This window comes from Festucalex cinctus, chromosome 2 (genome assembly GCF_051991245.1).
Source record: "Festucalex cinctus isolate MCC-2025b chromosome 2, RoL_Fcin_1.0, whole genome shotgun sequence".
NCBI lineage: Eukaryota > Metazoa > Chordata > Actinopteri > Syngnathiformes > Syngnathidae > Festucalex > Festucalex cinctus.
Window position 1 is genome coordinate 19,059,542 of NC_135412.1, and position 21,970 is coordinate 19,081,511.

A 21,970-nucleotide genomic window follows, 5' to 3' on the forward strand; every position below is an offset into this window, starting at 1 on the left:
ACGGAAACGCGGGGAGCTGTTGCTCTGACAACAGGCTTTTTATGATGTTGTCTAATGAAATAAGTCACCTGAGCGTCACTGAGGTGCTTACACTTCTTGACTCTCAGAAGAGGTTTTGAGTAGAAGAATGTAATGCAGGACTAATAACTAAGAGTGTGTATTTATAGACTGTAGGAGAGGCGGAAGGGAAAAGTAAAATGTCAGTGGCACCATCGACAACGTTGACATGTGTGAGTGTTTTGTGCCACAACTAATCAATTGATGCAGACATTTGTTAATCATAAAGTTCCGAGAATGAAATCTGGGGTGGTCCTACAAGCTTGAAGAACGAATTTGTGACGGCAAAGGTTGAACAAAAGGCTAGAATTGCATTCATAGTTACGCTTGAAGACAGCAGGAACTACTGAACTCGGCGTGGGTGTATATTTATAGTCAATATTCACGTATCTGATTCTGCTGACTTCTTGAGCTCCATTCTATTTCAAGGACCCAGTGTCATGGTGGCATTTTATTTCATGGCCTTTCTATTTTTGTGAGTGAAGCACTTATTGATTTCAACAAATGTAAAGCGAACACACTTGTCACTCAATAAACACACAGCCTCTGTGTCATGGCCGGATATCTCACTGCCGTGTTAGGTGACCTTAAAAAGGTTCTGTGCCTTTCTGTATAAATGCATACAAATAAAACAGACAACTGTGTTCATTTTGGGGCCTTTTATTGAGTCTCTCATAGCCGTTCAAACTGCCACCATTCTTGTGATTTTTCTTATCCTATAGTCTAACTTTCTTGAGGGGAAAATACTGATAATGCCGCAGTCCTATTGATAACATTGAATCACAGACCATACACAAACACTGAATACATACAGTAGGCTCATAGCACATTTGGATCTGGACATGGATTGTCTTCATTTCTTATTTTTGTACAATTCATGAGCGAATACAGCTGGTGGAAAGCAACGTGGCGACAGCTGCCAAACTCTGATGCGCATACTCACACACGCGCATCGCCAACCATTTTAGCAGCAGACGTGAGGATTCACTAATAATTTCATTTAATATTCACATAGTGATTTGAGTGTATCGACGTGGATAGAGCTGCTGCACCTTGACAGAAAGCGCTTAAGTGCAAGCACAAAGGACACGACACGCGCCAGACAGGACAGCACAAGAAGCAGAAAAAGGGTCAGTTGGAGGAGAGTAGAAAAGCCGACAGCAAGTTGTCAACAGAGGTTGTGTGCGTCTCACTTATTTTCCAATTAATATTTGGTCCATCTGTGTTGGGCTGGTTGAACCAGCGTTCTAACATTTGCTCTCACCACTCCAATGTGACGTGTTAGTTTTATTTGTAACAGGTGGACTAGTTAAAAGAAGCAGCTGACGTACAAAGGGCGATCTTGGTTTTGGGAATCTCGTTTTTTTTTTTTTTTTTTCCTTTTTTGTGACGATCAGACGGCACTTTCGAAGAGATGGTCGTTCTTCGATCCTGCAGGGGGCAGCAGTTTGGCCTCGCTCTCTGGGGCAAGGTACTCCAGGTGATGTCTGCCCCAAATCGGGGTGGTCAGATGCTGCCAGCGCTGCATGTGGAAAGATAAAAGCACGTTTATGTCTGCGAGGGCTCTCCTGGTGATTGTATCGGCACCAAGACTCGAATCAAGCTACGGCACAGATGTTTTAGTGCACCCCAAACAATGATGTCATTGGGTTTGCTATTTTCCAATCAATACTGATGACATTTGTCAAAGGGAAGTCAATCCCAAAATGTTCTTTATAATATGTTGTAGTCTAAATATGGCATTCTGATGAATATTGCGTTTGTGGAATATAGCAGCAAAACACATCCGTTTTTATCCATTTCATGGGCGGCCATTTTGCCACTTGCTGTTGACTGTTTTATATTATCTGTGACTTTCCTTTTAGTGTGCTAGGTTTAGCTTTCAATTAGGTCACTGACCTCTTTCAAGATGTTAAAAAGCAAATTTGGTTTGTGGATTCTTTAAAATATTTCATGAAGTCAATAATTTGGCTTTGTAGCACTCCTACACTAAGATGAGAAGTGATCTCTCCTATACAACATTTCTATCACAAAAATTTCATGGATTTCAAAACTAGGTTCAAGGTTTGATACTGGAAAAAATTAGTGTCCTATGGCATAACATCATGATGCTGAACATTAAGAAAAGGAAAGAGTCAATAAACCTCTTCAGTCTGGATAAGATTATGGTTAGCCTATATTTATTTGCCAAACAGTTGACTTTTCGGTACAGAAATGAAAGGCAGGATTTATTGTTGTCTATTTTATTCTACTGTTTCTATACAATTGCATTGATCAAGTGAAAAAGCAAGCTCGTGTGCATTTTTAGAGTATGATTGTTGAGATTTTTTTTTAACAACTCTAAGAGGAGGAGAAGATGTCACGGACACCTGCTGACTTATTTCTGATTCCAGTACATATTGATGTTTGTTCTCAACACCATCAAATGTATAGCACCATGAAAACCCAATGACGTCCTGACCTGACTACAAGCTTCAGACACTGTAGTCAAAGTAGCCTCTTGGACCAAAGGTGAAGCATCAAGTATGGTTGCAAATTCAACAACAATGATGTGGAGGACTATTTGGCAGATCTTATAGTGGCAGATCTAATAGTGGTGCAACGGCTCACAAAAGTCATAGTTCTGATTGGATCACGGATTTCAGCCACGGATCGGATCGTTTTCGGATCAGAAAAAAGAAGAGAAATAGTACTTTGTCTTCATTTATTTTGAAAAAAATGTTTTCCCATGAAATTAAATATTAAAAAAAAAATCAATTCAAAATGTCTAGCCATTTAGGAACACAACTTGAAGTGCAATATGATTATGAGGCAGATTTATATATGGTCCCTGTGTAAAATAACAAGGTAATAATTAAGGGCTTAAACTTGTGTTCCTACAATCAAAAATGGCTACGATTGACATTTTGAGTTGAATGTTTTTCTTTTTTAATGGGCAAAAGTATTTTTGTTAATAAAATAAATGAAGACAAAGTTCTATTTATTTATTTATTTATTTTTTTAATGAATGAAAAGACCTCAAAATGTAATTTAAGGCACATTCCCTTCTTTTAAACATGGTGATTGAATTAAAAAGTAAGCCAGTTACCAGCTCTCAAACTCATTTATAGCTTACCAAGTGAGCCAAGCACCCGTAGCTAATGCTAACAGCTAGCTGCATGCTAGCCAATAGCCACTTACGTGATGTCGGAGACTTCTGCTGTATCATAATGATGGCGTAATTAATTAGCGATTGAATATGAGTTTGGGATTGCTTTATGTTGATGTTGGTCGCAACTTTAATGTCAAAAACTACGAATGTCTAAAAAGGAAGTCAAGCTAGCCACCATGCCGTGACGTGGGCCACTTTCAAAGTAAATGTCTACTAAGGCTATTTGCATTGCCATTAATGTAAACAAACTTTATTTTTAAGTTAGCCTGAGAGTAAGCGGTGTGTTACGTTGAGTTATGTTTCACCACTATAATGAATAATCCAAATGACATATAGCAAACAGCAGTAACTATGGTCACACACACATTCTTTCTAATTTTTGACAATGACGGAGAAAAACAACAACAAAAAAAACTTGTCTGGACATGCAGTCAGACTGACATACTGACCTCCCGCAGTGATCCTTTGCAGCGCAGCAGCTTGTAGACAACAGTGAGTGGAATACAAAGCATGGAGGAAAGGGCCAAAGCCCAGCCAAGCATTTCGCCCCACCACGGGTATGTGTACACAGTGTTGTAGGTTAGGGGCTTGTAGTTGACCGCATGGAACAAGAACACTCCCTAGAAGCACACGTCAATGTCATTTGCCCCCAACGGGCATACCAAAATACGACCACAATACCAAATACACTCACCACACAGACAAGGGGCGTGATGTAGGACCAGCACCACTTCATGTACGGAAGGGGCTGATAGCCGATCATACGGGCCACGTCGTCCATGAACCGGTCGGCGCCTGACGAGAGGTTCCAAAAACGTGAATGTCTGCTGGCGTTTATTGTTCAACAAGACACGGCTCGTGTCTTACCGTAGACCCACGCAATCACCACACACTCCCAGAAAGCCTGCCACAGCAGAGTGATGCCGCTGGCAGAGTAGTAGTCAAATAGCTGAAAGACGTACATCCCTCCCTGGCAGGAAGAAAGGACGTGAGCGTAGTTAATGTGAAAAATTTGCAGTACATTTTTTATACGTGACCTATTTGGAGCTTTCCAACTGCTTAGTCATGCCACAAATGGTTTTGTGTGCCTGTTGAGATGTGTCAACATCCTCAAAGCACCTTCGAGGACAAATCATCTCATATTTCTAGATAAAAATTACCTTTATCAATGTTTTTATATGACACCTACCCGTACTTTGGTGGCGAGGTATAAATGAATACGGTAATCTTGCCAGCAGGAACCATACTGGACTTTGATAGCAATAAGCGGCTTTTGTCCAATTTCTCAACGGTTAATATGATAATGATAATGATAACAATACTGCCAACTTTAAAATGGCTCTCAATAGACCAATGTTTTGTTTTGTTTTTCTTTTTTTAGGGCAGATACCGATTTGGATAATTAGTAGCCAAAGAGGCCAATAACCGTTATTTTTCAGTTTATTTAAAAAAAAAAAAAAAAAAAAAGGGGGGGGGGGGTTAATTTATTGCCATCAAAAAAAATTGAAATACTAATGCCAATATTGACTTGACTCTGTTGTAATGTCTTCAAACATGTTTATTGAACAATTTTTCAGACTTCAAAATGTAGAAGGATTTGTTTAGTTTTATCTTAGACATCCTTTTAAATTTATAACAAAACGTTCAGGGAGCTCCCAAGGTTATTAGTACGTCTTAAAAGGTTAATTGGAAACTTAAGCAAGTAAATACCATAGCTCTGTATAGTTTTCTACAGTAAATATTTTTTTTTTCCAGAATTTAAAATACTTGAACCTGAAATCTCTCACAAAAACAAATGTTTCAGAAGATTCCCAGGGTCAGTAGCATCTCTTATTAAGTTAACCGGAAATTTAAATCAATAGCTCCCTGAGATTAAAATTGTTTTATATTTACCTTATATCGGCCGTCAGATTTAAAAAGAAGACCAATACTGATATTTGTCAAAATGCCCAATATCGGCGTTAGCTCTCAATGCTGATGACAACTGGGCAACGGTGAAGTGATGAACGGGAGTTTGTACCTCTGTGACCATGGACATGTCAATGAAGAAGCAGATGACGCAGCAAATGGCTGCCACCACTTCTCGCCGCAAGGAGGCCAGTGCGGACTTGGGAGGAAGCATGTCCATGACGCCGGTTATCAGACCCTCTACTCCGACAAACTTGAAATAAAACGGCAAATGAGAGCAGGATAGTAGATACGAGTCATATTGAAGCAAAAGTCAGAGTGAACTTATGACCGGAACTCGCAAGAGAGTGCTACAAAACTGTAAAGCTATCATGTAAATTAAAATGTTGTCAATCTAACATTTACCTATTTTTTTTCCTTTTACTTGAAGAGCATTTCAATTCAATGTTAGTTAAGCATTCACATACAATAATCCATGTAGCAGGAGTCACCAACGGGTGCGGCTGGGCACCAGGTTGCCCCCAAGGGTCACATGGGTAGCCCGTGGGCTTGTTCTAAAAATAGCTCACCAGTCATGGGACAATTGTGGTTTCCCATGAATGTTGGAGTGGTGATGATTTGAAAATGTAAACACTAGCAGGTATTTATGGAAATATAATGTTGCGTATTTGTCTGTTTCATAATAATCATGTGAAATCATGAACATGATCAGTGTCTTCACATAAATGAATACCATTAATTACTAGGGATGTAACGATAAGCGCAATATCGTGATATCGTGATATTAAAACTGCCACAATATCGTTGTCGTCATGTTCACAATATTTAAATGCAACACATCTGTTAAAAAAGTCAGGTTGATTTGCATTTGTGCAGTTCTAGAACCCTCTGGCTCTTTTAGTGGAATTTAATTAATTCATTTGGGATGTTTTGGCCATTCTATGTTTAAAATCTACACTAATTGTCAGATGAAGGGGAACATAATATGCCTGTGAAGCAAGTCACTATGTGGAGGAAATCAATGTGTGGGAGCATTAACAACATAACAATAATAATAATAATAATAATAATAATAATTTTTTGTTATTGTGCTTTTTTTATTATGAGCTTTTTTTTTTTTTTACAATATTGTGACCTTTTTTAAATATTACCAACATCCCCACTATATTGTGATAATTATCATATTTCAGATCGTGCTAATATCGTATTGTGACATTTGGATATCGTTACATCCCTATTAATTACTAATGATAGATTGTTATTGTGATGTTATTACATAAAGTAATAACTAGGGCTGGGTGTCGAATTTCCTCAATCAATTCGATTTCGATTCACAAGAGTTCAGTTCGATTTAATTTTTTTTCCCCGACTGATTCCATTCACTTCAATTCCATTGGATATTGATTAATTGTGGAACATCAATTATTAAATATCAAGGATGTGACCAAAATCTTCACAAACAAATTCCAAATTAAATTTTACGGATGCAGTAACTTGTTAAATGGTTTATTTGGAAAATAACACCTTATAATTAAGCGTTACACAAACATTGACATCAGCAAGAATGAGATGAAAATATTTACATAATTCTAATTTAATAATTCTGAGTATAAATAAAAAAAGATTCTGAATTGTCTGAAAATGAAAGTGTAAGTGTTTCAAAGGGAAATTGATTCATTATCGATTATTTGATATATATATATATATATATATATATATATATATATATATATTATTATTATTATTATTATTATTATTTTTTATTTATTTTTTTAACTCAGCCGTAGTAATAATGACTGATACGGATTCCGTTATTTGGCAGAATAAAATTCAGATAACCAATTAAACAACAACAAAGATATGACGTACAGGCCAAACATTTGACTGTTTTACAATACTTTGCTCTTTGGTATTTCTTTAACTGTACAACTGTGAGGAAAATTGGCAAAACTGCTGTGGCAACGTTATTATTTTGGTCTTATATTTTAGTGTGTTCATGTCACATCATGTGCACAAAAATAAAAAAATAAAAATAATTGCCTTTTTTTTTTGGTGCTGATTTTTGACTGTTTCAAAAGAGCTAATATCAGTTGATTAAATATGTCAGGCCTTAATAATGCCATTATTAAAGGTAATTTGAACACAATTCTAATTACTGAAGTGTGTGTCAAACTCGTAACCCTTTGCATTAATCAGTTCCCAAGAAGTATCAGTTAAAAAAGGTTAGTGACCTTCGAGTTATACAGTAGATATGCCACAATTTAGTCAATTGTCCTGTTAGATCTGATGCAACCCAACTGCAATTCAAAACTCATTTGGATGGGACTGCCGCTATAAGTGACACATTTGAACACTGACTACAATTCTCCAGGTATCATCTTTGGAACGTTATAGCATATCATGAGGGTCAACCTCCAAAATAACCTGAAAGGGTTGACAGCTGTAGTAGTTACTGACACATGATCCATTCCGCCCAGACAAGAAACCATGCAGGCAAAGAATAGCCAGTGAGAGAGCATGAATGGACAGTAGAATGACTGTGTGAATGAGAAAGAATCTCACAGACAAATGACAATAGATGTAGGCACAAACTAACACGCTGCACAGAAATGCAACACAAAAAAATGGACAAGTGGAGTATATACTGTAACAATGCGAAAGAAAATAAGAACGAAAGGAAGAGGTGTTATTTACGACGCAGACTACCTTACCTGACTGTCCAGGCCAAGTACGAGTAACATAAAGAAGAAGAGTGCTGCCCACAGTGGTGCTAGAGGCATCAAAGTCACAGCCTTAGGGTAGGCTATAAACGCCAGGCCGGGTCCTACATGTAAACATACAAACTCAGTGTAAACGGCATTTAGGAAATACTGTACCTTCCATTTCCCTGTACAGGGAGTTCTCGAGCTATGTTGGAGTTCCTACTAGTGTTAATTTAAAAACTAAACAAAAATAATTTCGTCAACACACATTTTTCACCGGACTAAAACTAGACCAGACTAGGTTAAAACCCTCATTAATAAACAATAACTGGGACTAAATCAGTATATGCATTTTCGTCGACTAATGAAGACGAGACTGAAATGTCCTTCACTTCATAAAAACTGGACCAAAATCTAAGGACATTTTAGTTCATGAACAAAAACGAGATGAAAATTATATGATTTTGCAAAATCTTGTCTACGCTAAACTGTCGCATCTCTGTGACACTGACATGTGACACACAGCATAAACACATGGGACAGACAGGAGGTGGATTCACGGTGAAAGGCTAAAAAAAAATGTACATTATAGTTATAACTTAACATTAATCCAATTCAGCTATCACATTTCAACTAGAATGTTAATGTGAATGCTAACTTACTAGCATAGCATGGAGCCATAGTAGCCACTGTAATTGTGTGTTAAGTTGTTTTTCATCAAAAAATGAAAAATTTTTCTGGGAAATATTTTTAGATCCGAAAAGGTTCAATACATTTGCTCACAAAAAAATATATACGGGGTAAAATGGTTGTCCTGACTAAAACATTTGAGTTTTAGTTGACTAAAACTAGATGAATAAAATGAAAATAAAAGAAAGATTAAAATGCTAGATTTATAGCCAACTAGAAATTGACTAAATACAAATGGGATGAGGTTGACTAACTGTGATAAAAACTAACAAGCGTGACTGTAATTGGACTAAAACTGAGACAAAATTTAAAAATGGCAGACAAAATTAACACTAGTTCCTACACTAGAGATGTAACCTGAATTTTGACTTAGGCCTAAGTCGAATTTCCTCAATAAAGTCAATATTTACATCAAAATAATTTGCATAAAAAAAATCTAAAATACATTCAAATAAAAAATTTAAAATAAATAAGATGCTGTCTGACTGAAGCCCAAGTCTTTGCCGATGTTCGTCGGTGTCTCTCCTTTCTGCAATCTTTTTATGATGTTTAGCTTCGTTTCCATGGTAATTGCTTTTCTTTTGACTGAACCAAAATTGATAGAAGACGTAGCTTTCTTTTTCTCTGGGGCCATGATGTGGAAAAAAAAAAAAAGAGGGCAAAAAACCCCAAAGATACTCCCACAAGTGCACAAGCGCTAGCACTAGCTAAGGGCTATATGGCGGACGAAGAGCCAAAATGGTGGACGGGGCCAAAATGGCAGACCGGGAGTAACCATTGTGAACACGAAATGCCTTAGGCCGAGTGCGCCTTAACTCTAGGACTCCCTGTAGTGTTTTTCAACATATTCACTGTACTTACCACTCTCAGCTACCTTACTGATGTCCACACCTTGCTCCGCAGCCATGAAACCCAACACAGAGAACACAACAAATCCGGCAAAGAAACTGGTTCCGCTGTTAATGAGTGCCAGCACAAACGCATCCCTGGAGAAAAGGTAAGAAAACAAGACAAACACAAATAGGATTACACGTGAGGAAAAGTACGCTTCCTAATATGTTGAAACATGACAGGCGGGACACAAGAAATATTAGCGAGAGAAAGGCTGGGCTAGGATGATAAATGTGGGGATAAAGAGTAGATAAATATATCTCGACAAGCTGCTGTTGTCCTTGTGGTGATGCACTGCAAATATGGCAACAGCGAGTTTGGCTCAAGGTCTGAGGGGAGACGGGGTGAAAGACCTAATGGCTACTTGCTGGATCTAAACATATCCCATCGCAGGATGAAACACACATGCTTGTATAAATATGGAAACTGTGAGCTCAGATTCTCTCTCCCGTTTTCGCTTTGTTTGTTTTTTACACCGCTATTACAATGGAGTGAATTTGATGTGCTGGCAACGAATCAATACATCATCTGACAGAGCAAAAGAATATGGTATTAATTGATGATGGTCATTAATAAATTGCTACAGCTGCGAGCCTCACGCATCCAAGCAGAAGCATGTCCGGTCATGTCTGAGAGCACTCGGGGGAATCCTAATGCACGTGCGTGATCAAAACAATTGCGCAGTGGAGGTTGGGGGTTAACACAGCAGCGCAAATCTAGGCCGCCAATTAAATGTCTTCTCTAGCCACACTTAGCGTTGAATAAACAATTCATACAGCACTTAACACTACACTATGCTAGATATTGGCAGGATATGTTCACACAGCAGTGTGAGCACAGCTGTTTAACTACCGTAAACTGCAGCGCCCGTCTACTGCAGGGGTGTCAAACTCATATTAGCACAAGGCCCACATGGAGGGAAATATATTACCCAGCGGGCCGGATCGTTAAAATAATTAACCTGGCAATAGCCTCTCCACAGTAATTTCGTCGAGAAAAGGCGGGACATTCTGTACAATAATGCTAACCAGACGTGCTAACCAGTCAGTCACCGTGTCGCCCGAGGCTTAAGTAACATTACAAAAAATGATTTTTGTTTTGCTTGTTTTATAGTTCAGATCGTATTAATTTCTTAACAGTAGCATTTTGTCAAACTTGTTGACCAAAACTAGAATAAATCCTTTTTGAGCTTTTGTTGACTAAAACTGGGTTAAAACTACCATATTGGCAATGACTAAAATTTTAACCTAAAAGACTAAAATGAAGACTGAAACAATCATGGATGCAAAAAACAGCGCTTGTGTTCCACATTTCAAATTCATATTTATAGTAATCAGGTCAAAGGTCACAGAAAGCTTGAGTTATGTCAAGTTATTTCCAGAATCGGGGTCTGCTTTCACACAGTGTTTCAACTTACTGGTAACAGTTGTTGTGGAAGCGGTTGTAGCTGCCCAGCGCTGTCAGGGCACCCAGTCCGATGGCATAAGAGAAGAAAATCTGGGTGCCAGCATCAATCCACACCTACCACAAAGGCAAAAGAAGATTTTGAATCGCAGGGTTGGATGCAAAATTTAAGAAGCCAAATAGAATTAAACAAGAGTTAGTACAAAACATGAGTCTACCTGCGCTTCTCCTAGTTTGGACCAATCTGGTTTCAGGTAGTATATAATCCCATCTAATGCGCCAGGCAGGGTGACACCGTGGGCCAAAAGAACAACCAGAATCACGTACGGGAACAGAGCTGTGAAGTACACTATCTACAGGAAGAGGGAAAATACATACGATGAATAGGAGATACGGGAGAAATGTGTTGGATTTTGATGGGTAGGTGAAGTTGAACATAAGTAGTATGTGTCAGAACTCACATAAGTGAACATTAACAGTAAACTGTTGACATTCAAACTTGCCACATTAAATGAAATGCATTTGTATTGACTAGAAACAGGCTATGTGGTCTATTTGTTATGGTCAAATGTAACTGCACCAAAGTATGTTTTTAGCACTTTGATTAAGCAATTACCTGCTTTGTAAATACTCAAGTCTTAAGCCCATTAGGTCCTCGGTGAAGATGTGTAATGGGCCCTGTCAAGTTACTTTGAAGAAAAGGTAGCCTGTAAAATGGAAAGCCAGACAATTTGTAAACCTCCTGCAATAGCAGGGGTTTTTGGCAGACCTTTTCAAACGTCCAAAACCGCTGCCCCTATTACCCACTAACAGTCAGTATAAAAAGTCAACTCCTGAGAAAGCACATATTTGCCTTGATCTTGGCCTGAGTATGGCCTCTTTCCAAATCGCAAATATCTACATGGTGGAACGTTGCTAATCGGCTTACAAGCAGGTTAGCTGATTCTCATTCTTTTTTTTTTTCCCTTGCCTTTTCAGATGTGGATACTGGAGACGCAAACTAGACTTTCTATATATTGCAGGCTAGTAAGAATGACAATGTATTGAGCAGCTACAACAATACAACATCCTGAAAATTGTTCATTGGAGCGCATCATAAGCGCATCAGTGCATTTTTATACAGTAACCCCCCGCTATATCGTGGGTTACGCTTCGAGGGCCCACTATAACATGGATTTTTCTTCCTTTTTTTTTTTTTTTTTTTTTACTTTTTTTTTACTATTGCTTTCTGTCAATATATTGTTTAAAGGTTTGTATTGTTTTAAAAGTGTGCTTAAATAAATACATAAAAATATATACATTTCAAAGTGCTGTAAATTATATAAAAATATGCCTCAGGCGTATTTAAATAGTGTATTTCTAAATCATGGATTTCAATTATTAAAAGAGTGGTCTGGAACATAAGTCCCATGATGGAGGGGGGAATTACTGTATAATTATTATCTGACAAAAATAGTTGAAGTGCACATTTCCATGATTAAAAAACAACCACACAATAAGCAGAAGAATGTGAGCTGTTACGGGTTCCATTCTAGACACTGATCCTCTCACTACACCAAAGCTGATTGGGGGTCAAAGGGCAAAATGCCACAATTATTTCAACTTTCAGGTAACGACAGAAATACAGCCTATAACTTTGGTAGCTGAAAGAGACTGGATATAAATACATGATAATTGATCTATGCTCCGTAAACCCAAAATGTTGCACCCATAATTATGATTAGTGATTTGTAAATCTAGATGAAACCTACCTTGCCCGTAGATTTGACCCCCTTCCACATGCAGAAGTAAACAATGACCCAGGTGGCGAGGAGACACAGCACCATTTCATAGCTGATGTCTCCGGGTTCATTAATGCCGCCGGACAGGCGGAGAACTTTGCGTCTGGGGACAAGAAAACAAACTTCAGCAATTGCAATTCTAGATTGAAATCGCCGTCATTAAGGGTCAATATCACGCTGAAACATTTTTGGTTGTCTCATCAGAATCACACAACCATCATGATGTAGCAGAATAATTCAACTATGACATCTATTATTACCTCATTTGCTACCAAAAATGTATAAACACGTTCTATATTAAATATTGCCATGGTCCCAAAAACGTATTTATACATTTTTATGTTTTTTATGCTAATGCATACAGAAGGCTTTGATGTAGCTTCTGACCTGAAGAGGTCGCTTAAAGCAATTGTAGTTATTACAAAAAACGTCCAGCAGGTGACAGCAGAGTATACGAGATCAAACAGGGCCATTTTGCAACAAGCTCTTTTCCCCAGTGTTTTCAACAGTCTTGTGAATAATGATTTAGCTATATTGTAGTGCTAATTACTGTAAACGGAAACCGATACAAATATATATTTTTTTCCTGATGAAAGAAGAGACACTAATCTTTCTTTTGGAAGGTTCCATGTTTTTATAGCAATAGAACACACTATTTTGTGGGCCTTGCAAAATCAGTCAAAATCCAGGAAAACAGCCGGGAGCGAAGTTATTTTGGGGGTGAAAATGGCTGGGAGTGAATGAGTTAATAGCCAACATTTGCACACATGGCAGTAAAATAAGTTTTTCAATCAACCCTAGCTAGCTGATAAAATGAGTGGAGAAGAGATACATACTCCCAGAACTCGATGACTGGTGAGCGCATGCCTTCCGTCTCTATGCAACTGTTGTTAAGGAGTGAAAGGGTCGCGGATACGTCCAGCGGAAGCACAGGGGCGAGTGGCTTGGTGGTTTGCGCAGCAGATGATAGCTGTGCACCACTGTGGTTGTGGCAAGTGCGGCGGAAGTCCTCGGTACAGTTGGGAGTGTTCCAAGTATGGCCGCAGGTGGCCCATGGGAGCGGATTGGTGAAAGAGTGGAAGAGAAAGTAGAGACCCCACACCAGAATCATGATGTAGTAGGTGTTGCAGAAGAACACAATCACCATTGAGGCCAAGCCCAAACCTGGTCGGGAGAGGAGGAAGATCGGGACATGAATGAATGACATCGTCAATCATCGTCCAGTGCGTACACTTCCTGTCTGACACTGAGCGGCAACCTTTGAAAAGGGGTGCGATGTTCCAGGCGGAAACCCCTCCCTGCTTCATGAACTGCCCCAAAGAGATTTCCAGGAAGAAGACAGGGATGCCCCCGATGAACACAATCAGCAAGTAAGGGATGAGGAACACACCTGCAACAGGAAACAACAACAGCTCATCACATTGAAAGGATATAGGGCCCGAGCAATATGTTGTTGATTTTTTTTTTTTGGAGAACGGTGCCAATTCTGATATTTGGCAGAAAATATTCCAATAAACAATTAATTGGCTGATAGACTTTAAAAAAAATCATCTATCTATCTATCCATCCATCCATCCATCCAATTAATGAATAAAATATGAATAAAATAACTTATTTTTGGTCTCTTAAAGCTTACAACAACAAAGATATGAGTGACATTTTGACATATTTTTACAATACTTTCTCCTTTAGTATTTAACTTTACAACAGAAAACATATCTTTCACAGAATTGCATTTACATATGGTTCAATTGAAATGGGAAATTTTAACCCTACTAATATACACTAGACATGAATCCTACTACAACTACTACTACTACTACTAAAAATAACCTAAAGTTAGTTTTTGTACATTACACATTTAGACTGCCCCTGGCAGAAAGAATCACAGTATGGCATGTGAGGAGGGACATATTACATTTGGGTCGGCAACAAAAGAACCATTTGAACCAGTTTCATAAAAGAACCCCAATTTTGTGTTCCTTTTATTCCTTTTTATTTCTGTTGCAGATACCCGTTGTACCGGGTGGCCAGTTGGAAACGATGGTCAGCACATATTGGATGTGGCTGTCGTATTAGCCATTAAAATATTTTGTAAAACAGAGTTAGAATGATAAAATACAATTAATAGTAATTGTTCTGTATTAGTCCAATGAGATTTGGCTGGAATAAATGAACGGGGCATCTTCACTTTGCCACATCCAATATTGTTGCAGTATCGTATGACGTATTCAAGATGGCATCTAAATGTACTGTACTATATATGTTGCCAATGGTTGTTGCAAAGGGTTCCCATTACTTGTCAGTGCTGGGCAAATAGTGTATGGTAGCATCAAATATATGGAGAAAAGTAAGTACTGTGTGTAGAGTATTACTAATAATTCATGCTGATTTCTAGGATTGAGAAGGATGCAATTCACACAGAATAATATTCTGCCAGCCATGCATGTCCAACACTTCCTGCCCAAACCGACTGAACAGCGTTTACTGTTTCATGAGAATTTTTTTTAATTGGGAAAAACTCCTGCTGAATATTATTATTTTTGAAAAGTCCTAATATCAGCTGATGTATTTGGCTGGATGATTTATTGGTGTATTGAGACATTATACCCCATGTGTATTGAAAAGCAGTGAATTACGTTACAAACGGACAATCTCCTTGTTGTAAATATTATTTACTAGTTGATCTTACTTATCTTACGTTCCTATTAATGTAATTCCATACCCGTATGATAGACATATAAATGCCAAGTATGTATACTTAACAAATTGGTTAATTGTTAAGTCAATCAACATTTCTCCTCTCTGTTTGAATGAGACCAAACAATTGTACTTGCTAGTCAAAAAAATAGCCAATAATAATCAAATATCCACTTTGATTAAGAATGCAATGTGGACAAGGAAAAACAAATCTAGATGAACACATGTCGTGACATAAAACAAATGCTATCTAACTGTTATGGAGTGTAATATGGTGTTACATAACACAGCAAAACTTCAAGTTGGGGAATGTTAAAATGCAAATGTAAGTTCTCATTTGGTCCTGAAATGCATAAAGAGGCAAGCGAGTAGAGACAGCAAAAGGGATGATGGGAGTTGTTCATGAGTAATTAGTCGTGATAGAGACTTGTTTAGTTTTGATTGGCGGGATTTGGCCCGGAGCTAGCATCTATAGAAAGCATCCTGTGAATAAGAACCCCACGACCGAGCATAAACGTAGGACGTGAGGCCATGCAAATCCAAAATGTCGTTTGAACAGAATTGCAATGAGGCGGTCGGTCATGTGACGCAGCGCACAGGCTGGCTAAGAGCAAAAGGAGGGAAAGATGGATGGATCACACAGGAGGGAGGCTGAAAATAAAAGTGGGACGAAGCTGGGAGGGAGGTGGGGGGTGGGGTACTGGCAAAAGCCGGAAAAATAAATAAATACATAAACGACAGGGCGATCTACATTAGTCTGGCACCGGAGCCGAGTTATTGATTGACAATTTGTGCCTCATTCACATGTCGTTCTCCGGGAGTCGAGGGCTGTATAGCCTTATAAGGCAACATTGGCGAGCGTGACTCAAACAGAAAGAGACAGGGGCGGGAGAGCGAGAGACAAGAGACGAGAGCACCAGATGAGATGGGAGGCGTGAATGGAATGAGTGGAGAGAAAAGGGGCTTTCGGTAGAGACACCCCAAGCCCAAGTTATGGCCAACTGCGTCCTTAATAGGCTTAAGTAAATCCTCTCGGACCACAAAGAAATAAATATGGACATTTGTACATGGGGCGATCGAATGGGGAGTTTGACTCAGTGCTTATCTGAAACTGTTGTCATTTTTGGAAGGTCGACTCTAGGCTGGCCAAGGACACGCAGTGAAATGATTTAGCGGATGCGCGAAGGGCGAGAAAGAGGACAGGTTCTTGTTATTGTGTATCCCAATGCCATCTTATCAGGCACAGAGAGAGCACATACAAAAAGCAGCAAGAGTGCAAGGGGGGGGGGGGGGGGGGGGGGACTGGACTCTGTGAAGCAGGCCATTGTTATTCGATACCAGAAGGTGGGTATCAGAGCTGTGGGTCACGAGACAAACACACAAGCCAGAGGGAGGGCTGGACGAAGATACGCGCACACACACACAAGCACTCATTGGCCTTAATTTCAGCACAGCACATCGTAAAAAATATGGAAAAGAGGGTGGGGCTAGGATAAGAGAAGGGCAAAGGCAATAATCTGCGCAGGTTACCATTGGACACGTTGGCGTGAATGAAAATGGAAAGGACACAGGGGAGAGGTGACGTGTACATCTGTTAAGCGGCTACAATAAAGCTACGTGCTCACAGCCAGGCAACAATATGTCGTCCGTCGGTCTACTTTACTGTCACATGACAAAACCTTACATAGCCGAACCTTCTTTATCTCATCAGATCGTAAAAGTGCTCATTAATAGCACCTGACAATGTCCACACCGGAGGCATGACCTTGTCCCGTCTGCGGGATATGGGCGCTTTCTGCCAACTGCAGAATATCAATGCATCAAATGACCCAACTGTTGTTCATGTTTAAATTTACAGCAGGTAGTACATGACTTGTCAAATATTAATTGATTTGCATTATATTATAGCGTGTCATAAGATCACAACAATCGTGAGCTCTAGTTCCATGGCTATCGGCTAAACAACTATAATGCATGCATTATATCGAAAAGGAAGTCAAGTCAACCCAAACAATTTCCATACAATAAAAAAACATGACATTCTCATTTACATTGCGTTGGTGGAATATATAAATACAGCAACAAGATCCACCTGTTTTTATCCATCTCGGGACGGCCATTTTGCCACTTGCTGTCCACTGAAAATGACATCACCGTTGTTCAGAGTTCAAGTAACGACCAATTACGTCTCACCTATTTTCTGAAGCTGAACTTTGATTGGTTGTTACATGAGCCAAGCAACTGTGATGTCATTTTCAGACAGTAAGTGGCAAAATGGCCACCACCACAGATAGATCAAAAACGGGTGGATTTTGCATCTTTATTCATATTTCACAAATATTTTGTTTAGACTAGTGGGGCTGCATCGAACATATTATTGTAAAGAACATTTTTGGGAAAAATACTAATACAGGTAATTCAAATCATCATCCTTATTATTGTAATAATTCTATTCTACAACCTCGTATGGTCAATTCACAATCACAATCTATTCTATTCTATTCTATTCTATTCTATGTTCTCTCCTTCTTTGCCTGGGTTTTCTTCACCCAAAAATATTCACATTCCAAAAACAAGCATGATAAATAGAAGACTACATATTCCATAGGTGTGAGTATGAATAATTTTCTCTACAGCAGATATAAAAAGTCTACACACTGTTCGAATGCCAGGTTTTTGTGACCTTTTCTGCTATTAATGTGGTGGACTGTATATCCTGGAAAACTCTACTGGAAAATAAAAATGAACAAATATTTTCTAGAGTGTAAGCAAATAAGTCTTCCTCTTAGCACTGATGTGGCTATATTCAGAATTAACCAATCACATTTTAACTTATTTTAAATAGGAGTTAACACACAACTGCCAGTATTTAAGATGCTTCTGATTCACCAAATAAGGTTCAGTTGTTCCTGCAGGCTTTTGTTGATATTTTGTTGATTTCTGGCAGAGGTCTGATGATTTTGTGCTAACGCTGATTGCTATTTTGAACACCACAGTCCACCTTGTCTAAACGCTCCCAATTCCATCTGAAGAAAAACAGCCCCAAAGCATGACGAGGCCACCACCAAACTTTTAAGTATTAAGTATGCTGTTCTGTTTGTGATGAGCCATCTGCAGTTGTGGAAATCCAGCTCAGCCTCGATAACAATGTGGGCCAATTTTCTAAAAGAATTGATGGATCAACTTCTTCATAGACTAGTCAAGCAGGGCCGCTCCATTTCAAACACACGCTTCTGTTAAACTTTGATTCCTCGCTTGATACTGTCAATGATTAATGACAAAACAAAACTTTGCCCCAGTTGGTCAATGCAACCATGTCATGTATGTGGTTTTACTCGGGGTGGGAATCTTTGACTGTCTCACGATTCGATTCGATTCCGACTTTTGGGTCTGCGATTCGATTCAGAATCCATTTTTGATTCAAAATGATTTGACTGACAATGATTTTTGCTTCATTTTATAAATGAGGAAATAATTGTCATGATCTACTCCAGTCTAACTCGATAATGCTAATTAGCGCGCTACTCGCGGCACTTTTGTCTCTCAAAGGAACGGCTACTCATACAAAACGCTTCAGGAATGTATACAGAGAAGCATCTTAACATTACTCACCGGCATATGCTCTTCCTATGTTGCAAAAAAATAAAATAAAATAAAAAATCAACTTTTCTTGGGATAACTTGATCGTGACGTTTTCCTTCTACTCTCCAATGCGGCCACAACTAAACTGTGCATCAGAACGCACGGAACCACACTGCCCCCAAGTGGCCAAATCGGGTACTACATGAACAGCGTTCCCAGTACACAAAAAAGGGCAAGACAATAATTTAAATAAAATCAATTTTAGGACATTTAAAATCGATTCTGAATCGTACTAAATGAGAATCGCATTTCTTATGAGAATCGATTTTTTTTTTTTTTTTTTTTTTTTTGGGCACACCCCTAGTTTTTACACATCAAAGCTTACCTCCTCCATTCTTGTAGCAAAGGTAAGGGAAGCGCCACACGTTGCCCAAGCCGACAGCAAAACCCACACAGGACATGATGAAGTCCATCTGTCTGGTCCAGGTTTCTCTCTCCACAGCAGGCACGGCGTCAGGCCCGGCAACGGTTCCGTCCTGGATCTGTGGCGGGCCGGCTCCGCCGCCCTCGCCGCAGCCCGGGCCCGCCCCTGGCACCGACACCAGGGGGTGAGCTGATCCCCCACCCTCACCTTCGGATATCTCCCCAGCCTCCAACTGAGGGAGGCTGATTTCACCTGGAGGGGAAAGACAGGAAGATCAATTATTTTTTGTTACAACCCCCCACCAAAAGGAGGAAGAAAACATCTTTCTCTCTTCACCGTGACAATATACCGTAGTATCAATTGTCTATAAAATTGTATGTACGCCTCAGTGCAAGGAGGATTTAGCTCCTTTGCAATCTCAGACAATGAGAGCACCACTGCCACCTACTGTAGTGGATGTGCAATTACACTTCATTCTAGAATGGCCAAAAAAAAAAGAAGAAAGATCCCTGAGGCCATATTGGCATCGTACAACAAGCCCCCTGCCTCACCCTTTGAGAAGGACTGTATTAACCATAGGTATATAAAGTCTCCACACCCTGGTTCAAAAATCATGTTTTTGTGATGGAAAAAAACTACACCACACGAAATGTTTCTCAATTTTTTTCAACATGAGTGTGACCTATAGTACAATAATATTAATGTTTTGTTTTTGTTTTTTTTTACATTTCAACAAGTAAAAATAAAAATTAATGTGGTTGCACAAGTGTGCACACCCTCTTTAAACTAGTGATGTGGCTGTGTTCAGAATTAACCAATCACATTCGGGCTCATCACAGGGAGTCAGCACCATTTAAAGTGCCTCCAACTACATTTCAGCTGTTTCAGTAGGCTGTTCCTGTCACTTTTTTCCATAGAAGAAGCTTGGAGGTTTTGGAACAGTTCAGAATTTTCTCCATCTTGTTGCTCAAGTTCCAGTTAATAACGCTTCACTGTAGGTAATTTGGTCTTTTGTTCAGGAGCAGTGTTGCATTGGCACTAAACATTTTGGAAGTGAACCTGAATTATGAGCAGTTCCAAATATTTGTCAGTGATAGGAAAAGCCTTCGAGAGCATCTGATATTTAATGCATTATCCCTGGATATTATTAAAGGATATTTATCATTTGAACACTTGGCATTTGAACAGGGGTGTGCATACTTTTTATAACCACTGCTTATGGACGGAAAGAAAGAAGGTCTGCGCTTACATAAATCATCTCTTCGGGCCTCAAGAAATACTCAGCATCCTCTCTTGATCGTGCTCGCCTGATAAATTATGTTTATACTCATGTTGCAGTTGTGTTGTCATCACTGAGTCAACCCTCCCCCGACATTCATTGTGCCTGTCTGCGTCTCAGTCAGGATGATTGGTGTGCTGCAGCAGCAGCAGCACAGCGTAGTAGACTGACCACACTTTATCTGCACCCTCGGGCTTCTCTGCTGCTCGTAACCAGATCGTTTATTATTATTATTATTATTATTATTTTTTTTTCTTAATATTTTGGATGCACAGCAGTAGAGTGTTTTGGCAATGTCATCCCGGGCGTAACTGCATCATTATTAGAGCGGTCGACTCTCGTGGATGCAAAGTGAAGCAGCTCAATCCAGATCAGAGCAGTTTGGGGTGTGTGTGATCAGAAGAGCAATAAAGTGGCGCAAGGTTGAGGAATGGCTGTGGCTACATCCTGGGTGCAAATATGCCTTGTGAGGGGGAAAAAATAGATAAGGAAATCGATGAGCATGATCAATAATGCTGAATGGAAATTCATTCATTTTCAATCACGTGTGAGCTGGAGCCCATTTGAGCTGACCAGTCAATCAGAGCACAACCATTCACACCTATGGACAAATCAGTCTTGTTTTGGAATGTGGAAAAAAAAAAGGCAGAATGTGGTCACAACCCATTCAAACGTCACGTGTGCAAACTATAGAGACTTTGCTTGCGCCCAAATTCAAACTCAGAACCCCTGACTACGCTATTTAAGATTTTCTTGATATGAGATTTTGGGTTATAGTGACAAATGTTGAGTACCGAAATGCTGCTGCTGCTGCACTTTGCACAAGATGTGACTCAATCTATTAATGTCAAATAATACTCACCTCGACTACTTTCTCCCATCTCAGCTGACATTTTGTTGAACTGTGCCAGAAAAAAAAAAAAAAAAAAAAAAAAAGGAGTATGAAATTTAAATTGGGGGGAAAGCAAGCTTACTGTTGGTTTTTAGACGAGGGAGGGTAAATGTGCAGGCAGATATGTTTAGCACCCTCTTTTCTGATTTTCTCAGTTTATTTCGCCTCTTTGAAATATCAAAAATACAATTAAGAATGTTAAGAAATCGTTTTTTTTTTCAATCACACGTTGGAACGCCTCAGAGCAGCCGAGAGATGATTTTAAAAAAAAATGTCAGCAGGCGCCGGGGGACGCAGGAGACTCAGAAGCAGTCGACGAAGCACTTGAAGGTAAGCCTGAAGAATCTCATGGAGGACCGTTAGACGAAAAAGAGCTGGTGCCTTAGGGTGAACGGGTGCGTTTCAAAAGCTTCTTTCTCCAACGAGTTGTCCCAAAAAAAAAGCCGATTCAGGAGTCCGTGGTGGACCTTCTGGTGATGCCGCGGTGCAGACTGAGAGAACAAGTGACG

At 39.3% G+C, this 21,970-nt stretch overlaps 1 protein-coding gene across 2 annotated transcripts; it reads right to left on the reverse strand.

Annotated features, from left to right (window-relative positions):
- Nucleotides 1-701: 701 nt before the first annotated feature.
- On the reverse strand, nt 702-21,970 carry LOC144014024 (sodium- and chloride-dependent creatine transporter 1). Of its 2 annotated transcripts, XM_077513506.1 has the most exons (14): nt 21,432-21,970; nt 19,252-19,542; nt 13,843-13,974; nt 13,421-13,748; nt 12,555-12,687; nt 11,022-11,156; nt 10,817-10,920; nt 9,370-9,494; nt 7,828-7,940; nt 5,229-5,369; nt 4,076-4,178; nt 3,903-4,003; nt 3,658-3,828; nt 702-1,579 (listed from the first exon to the last, which is right to left on the reverse strand). In XM_077513506.1, exons 1-14 carry the CDS (start codon nt 21,460-21,462, stop codon nt 1,451-1,453), a joined length of 2,037 nt encoding a protein of 678 aa, XP_077369632.1. In that variant the 5' UTR covers nt 21,463-21,970; the 3' UTR covers nt 702-1,450. The 2 variants fall into 2 exon arrangements, with proteins under 2 accessions (XP_077369632.1, XP_077369633.1); XM_077513507.1 differs by lacking the exons at nt 19,252-19,542; nt 21,432-21,970 and adding an exon at nt 18,897-19,044.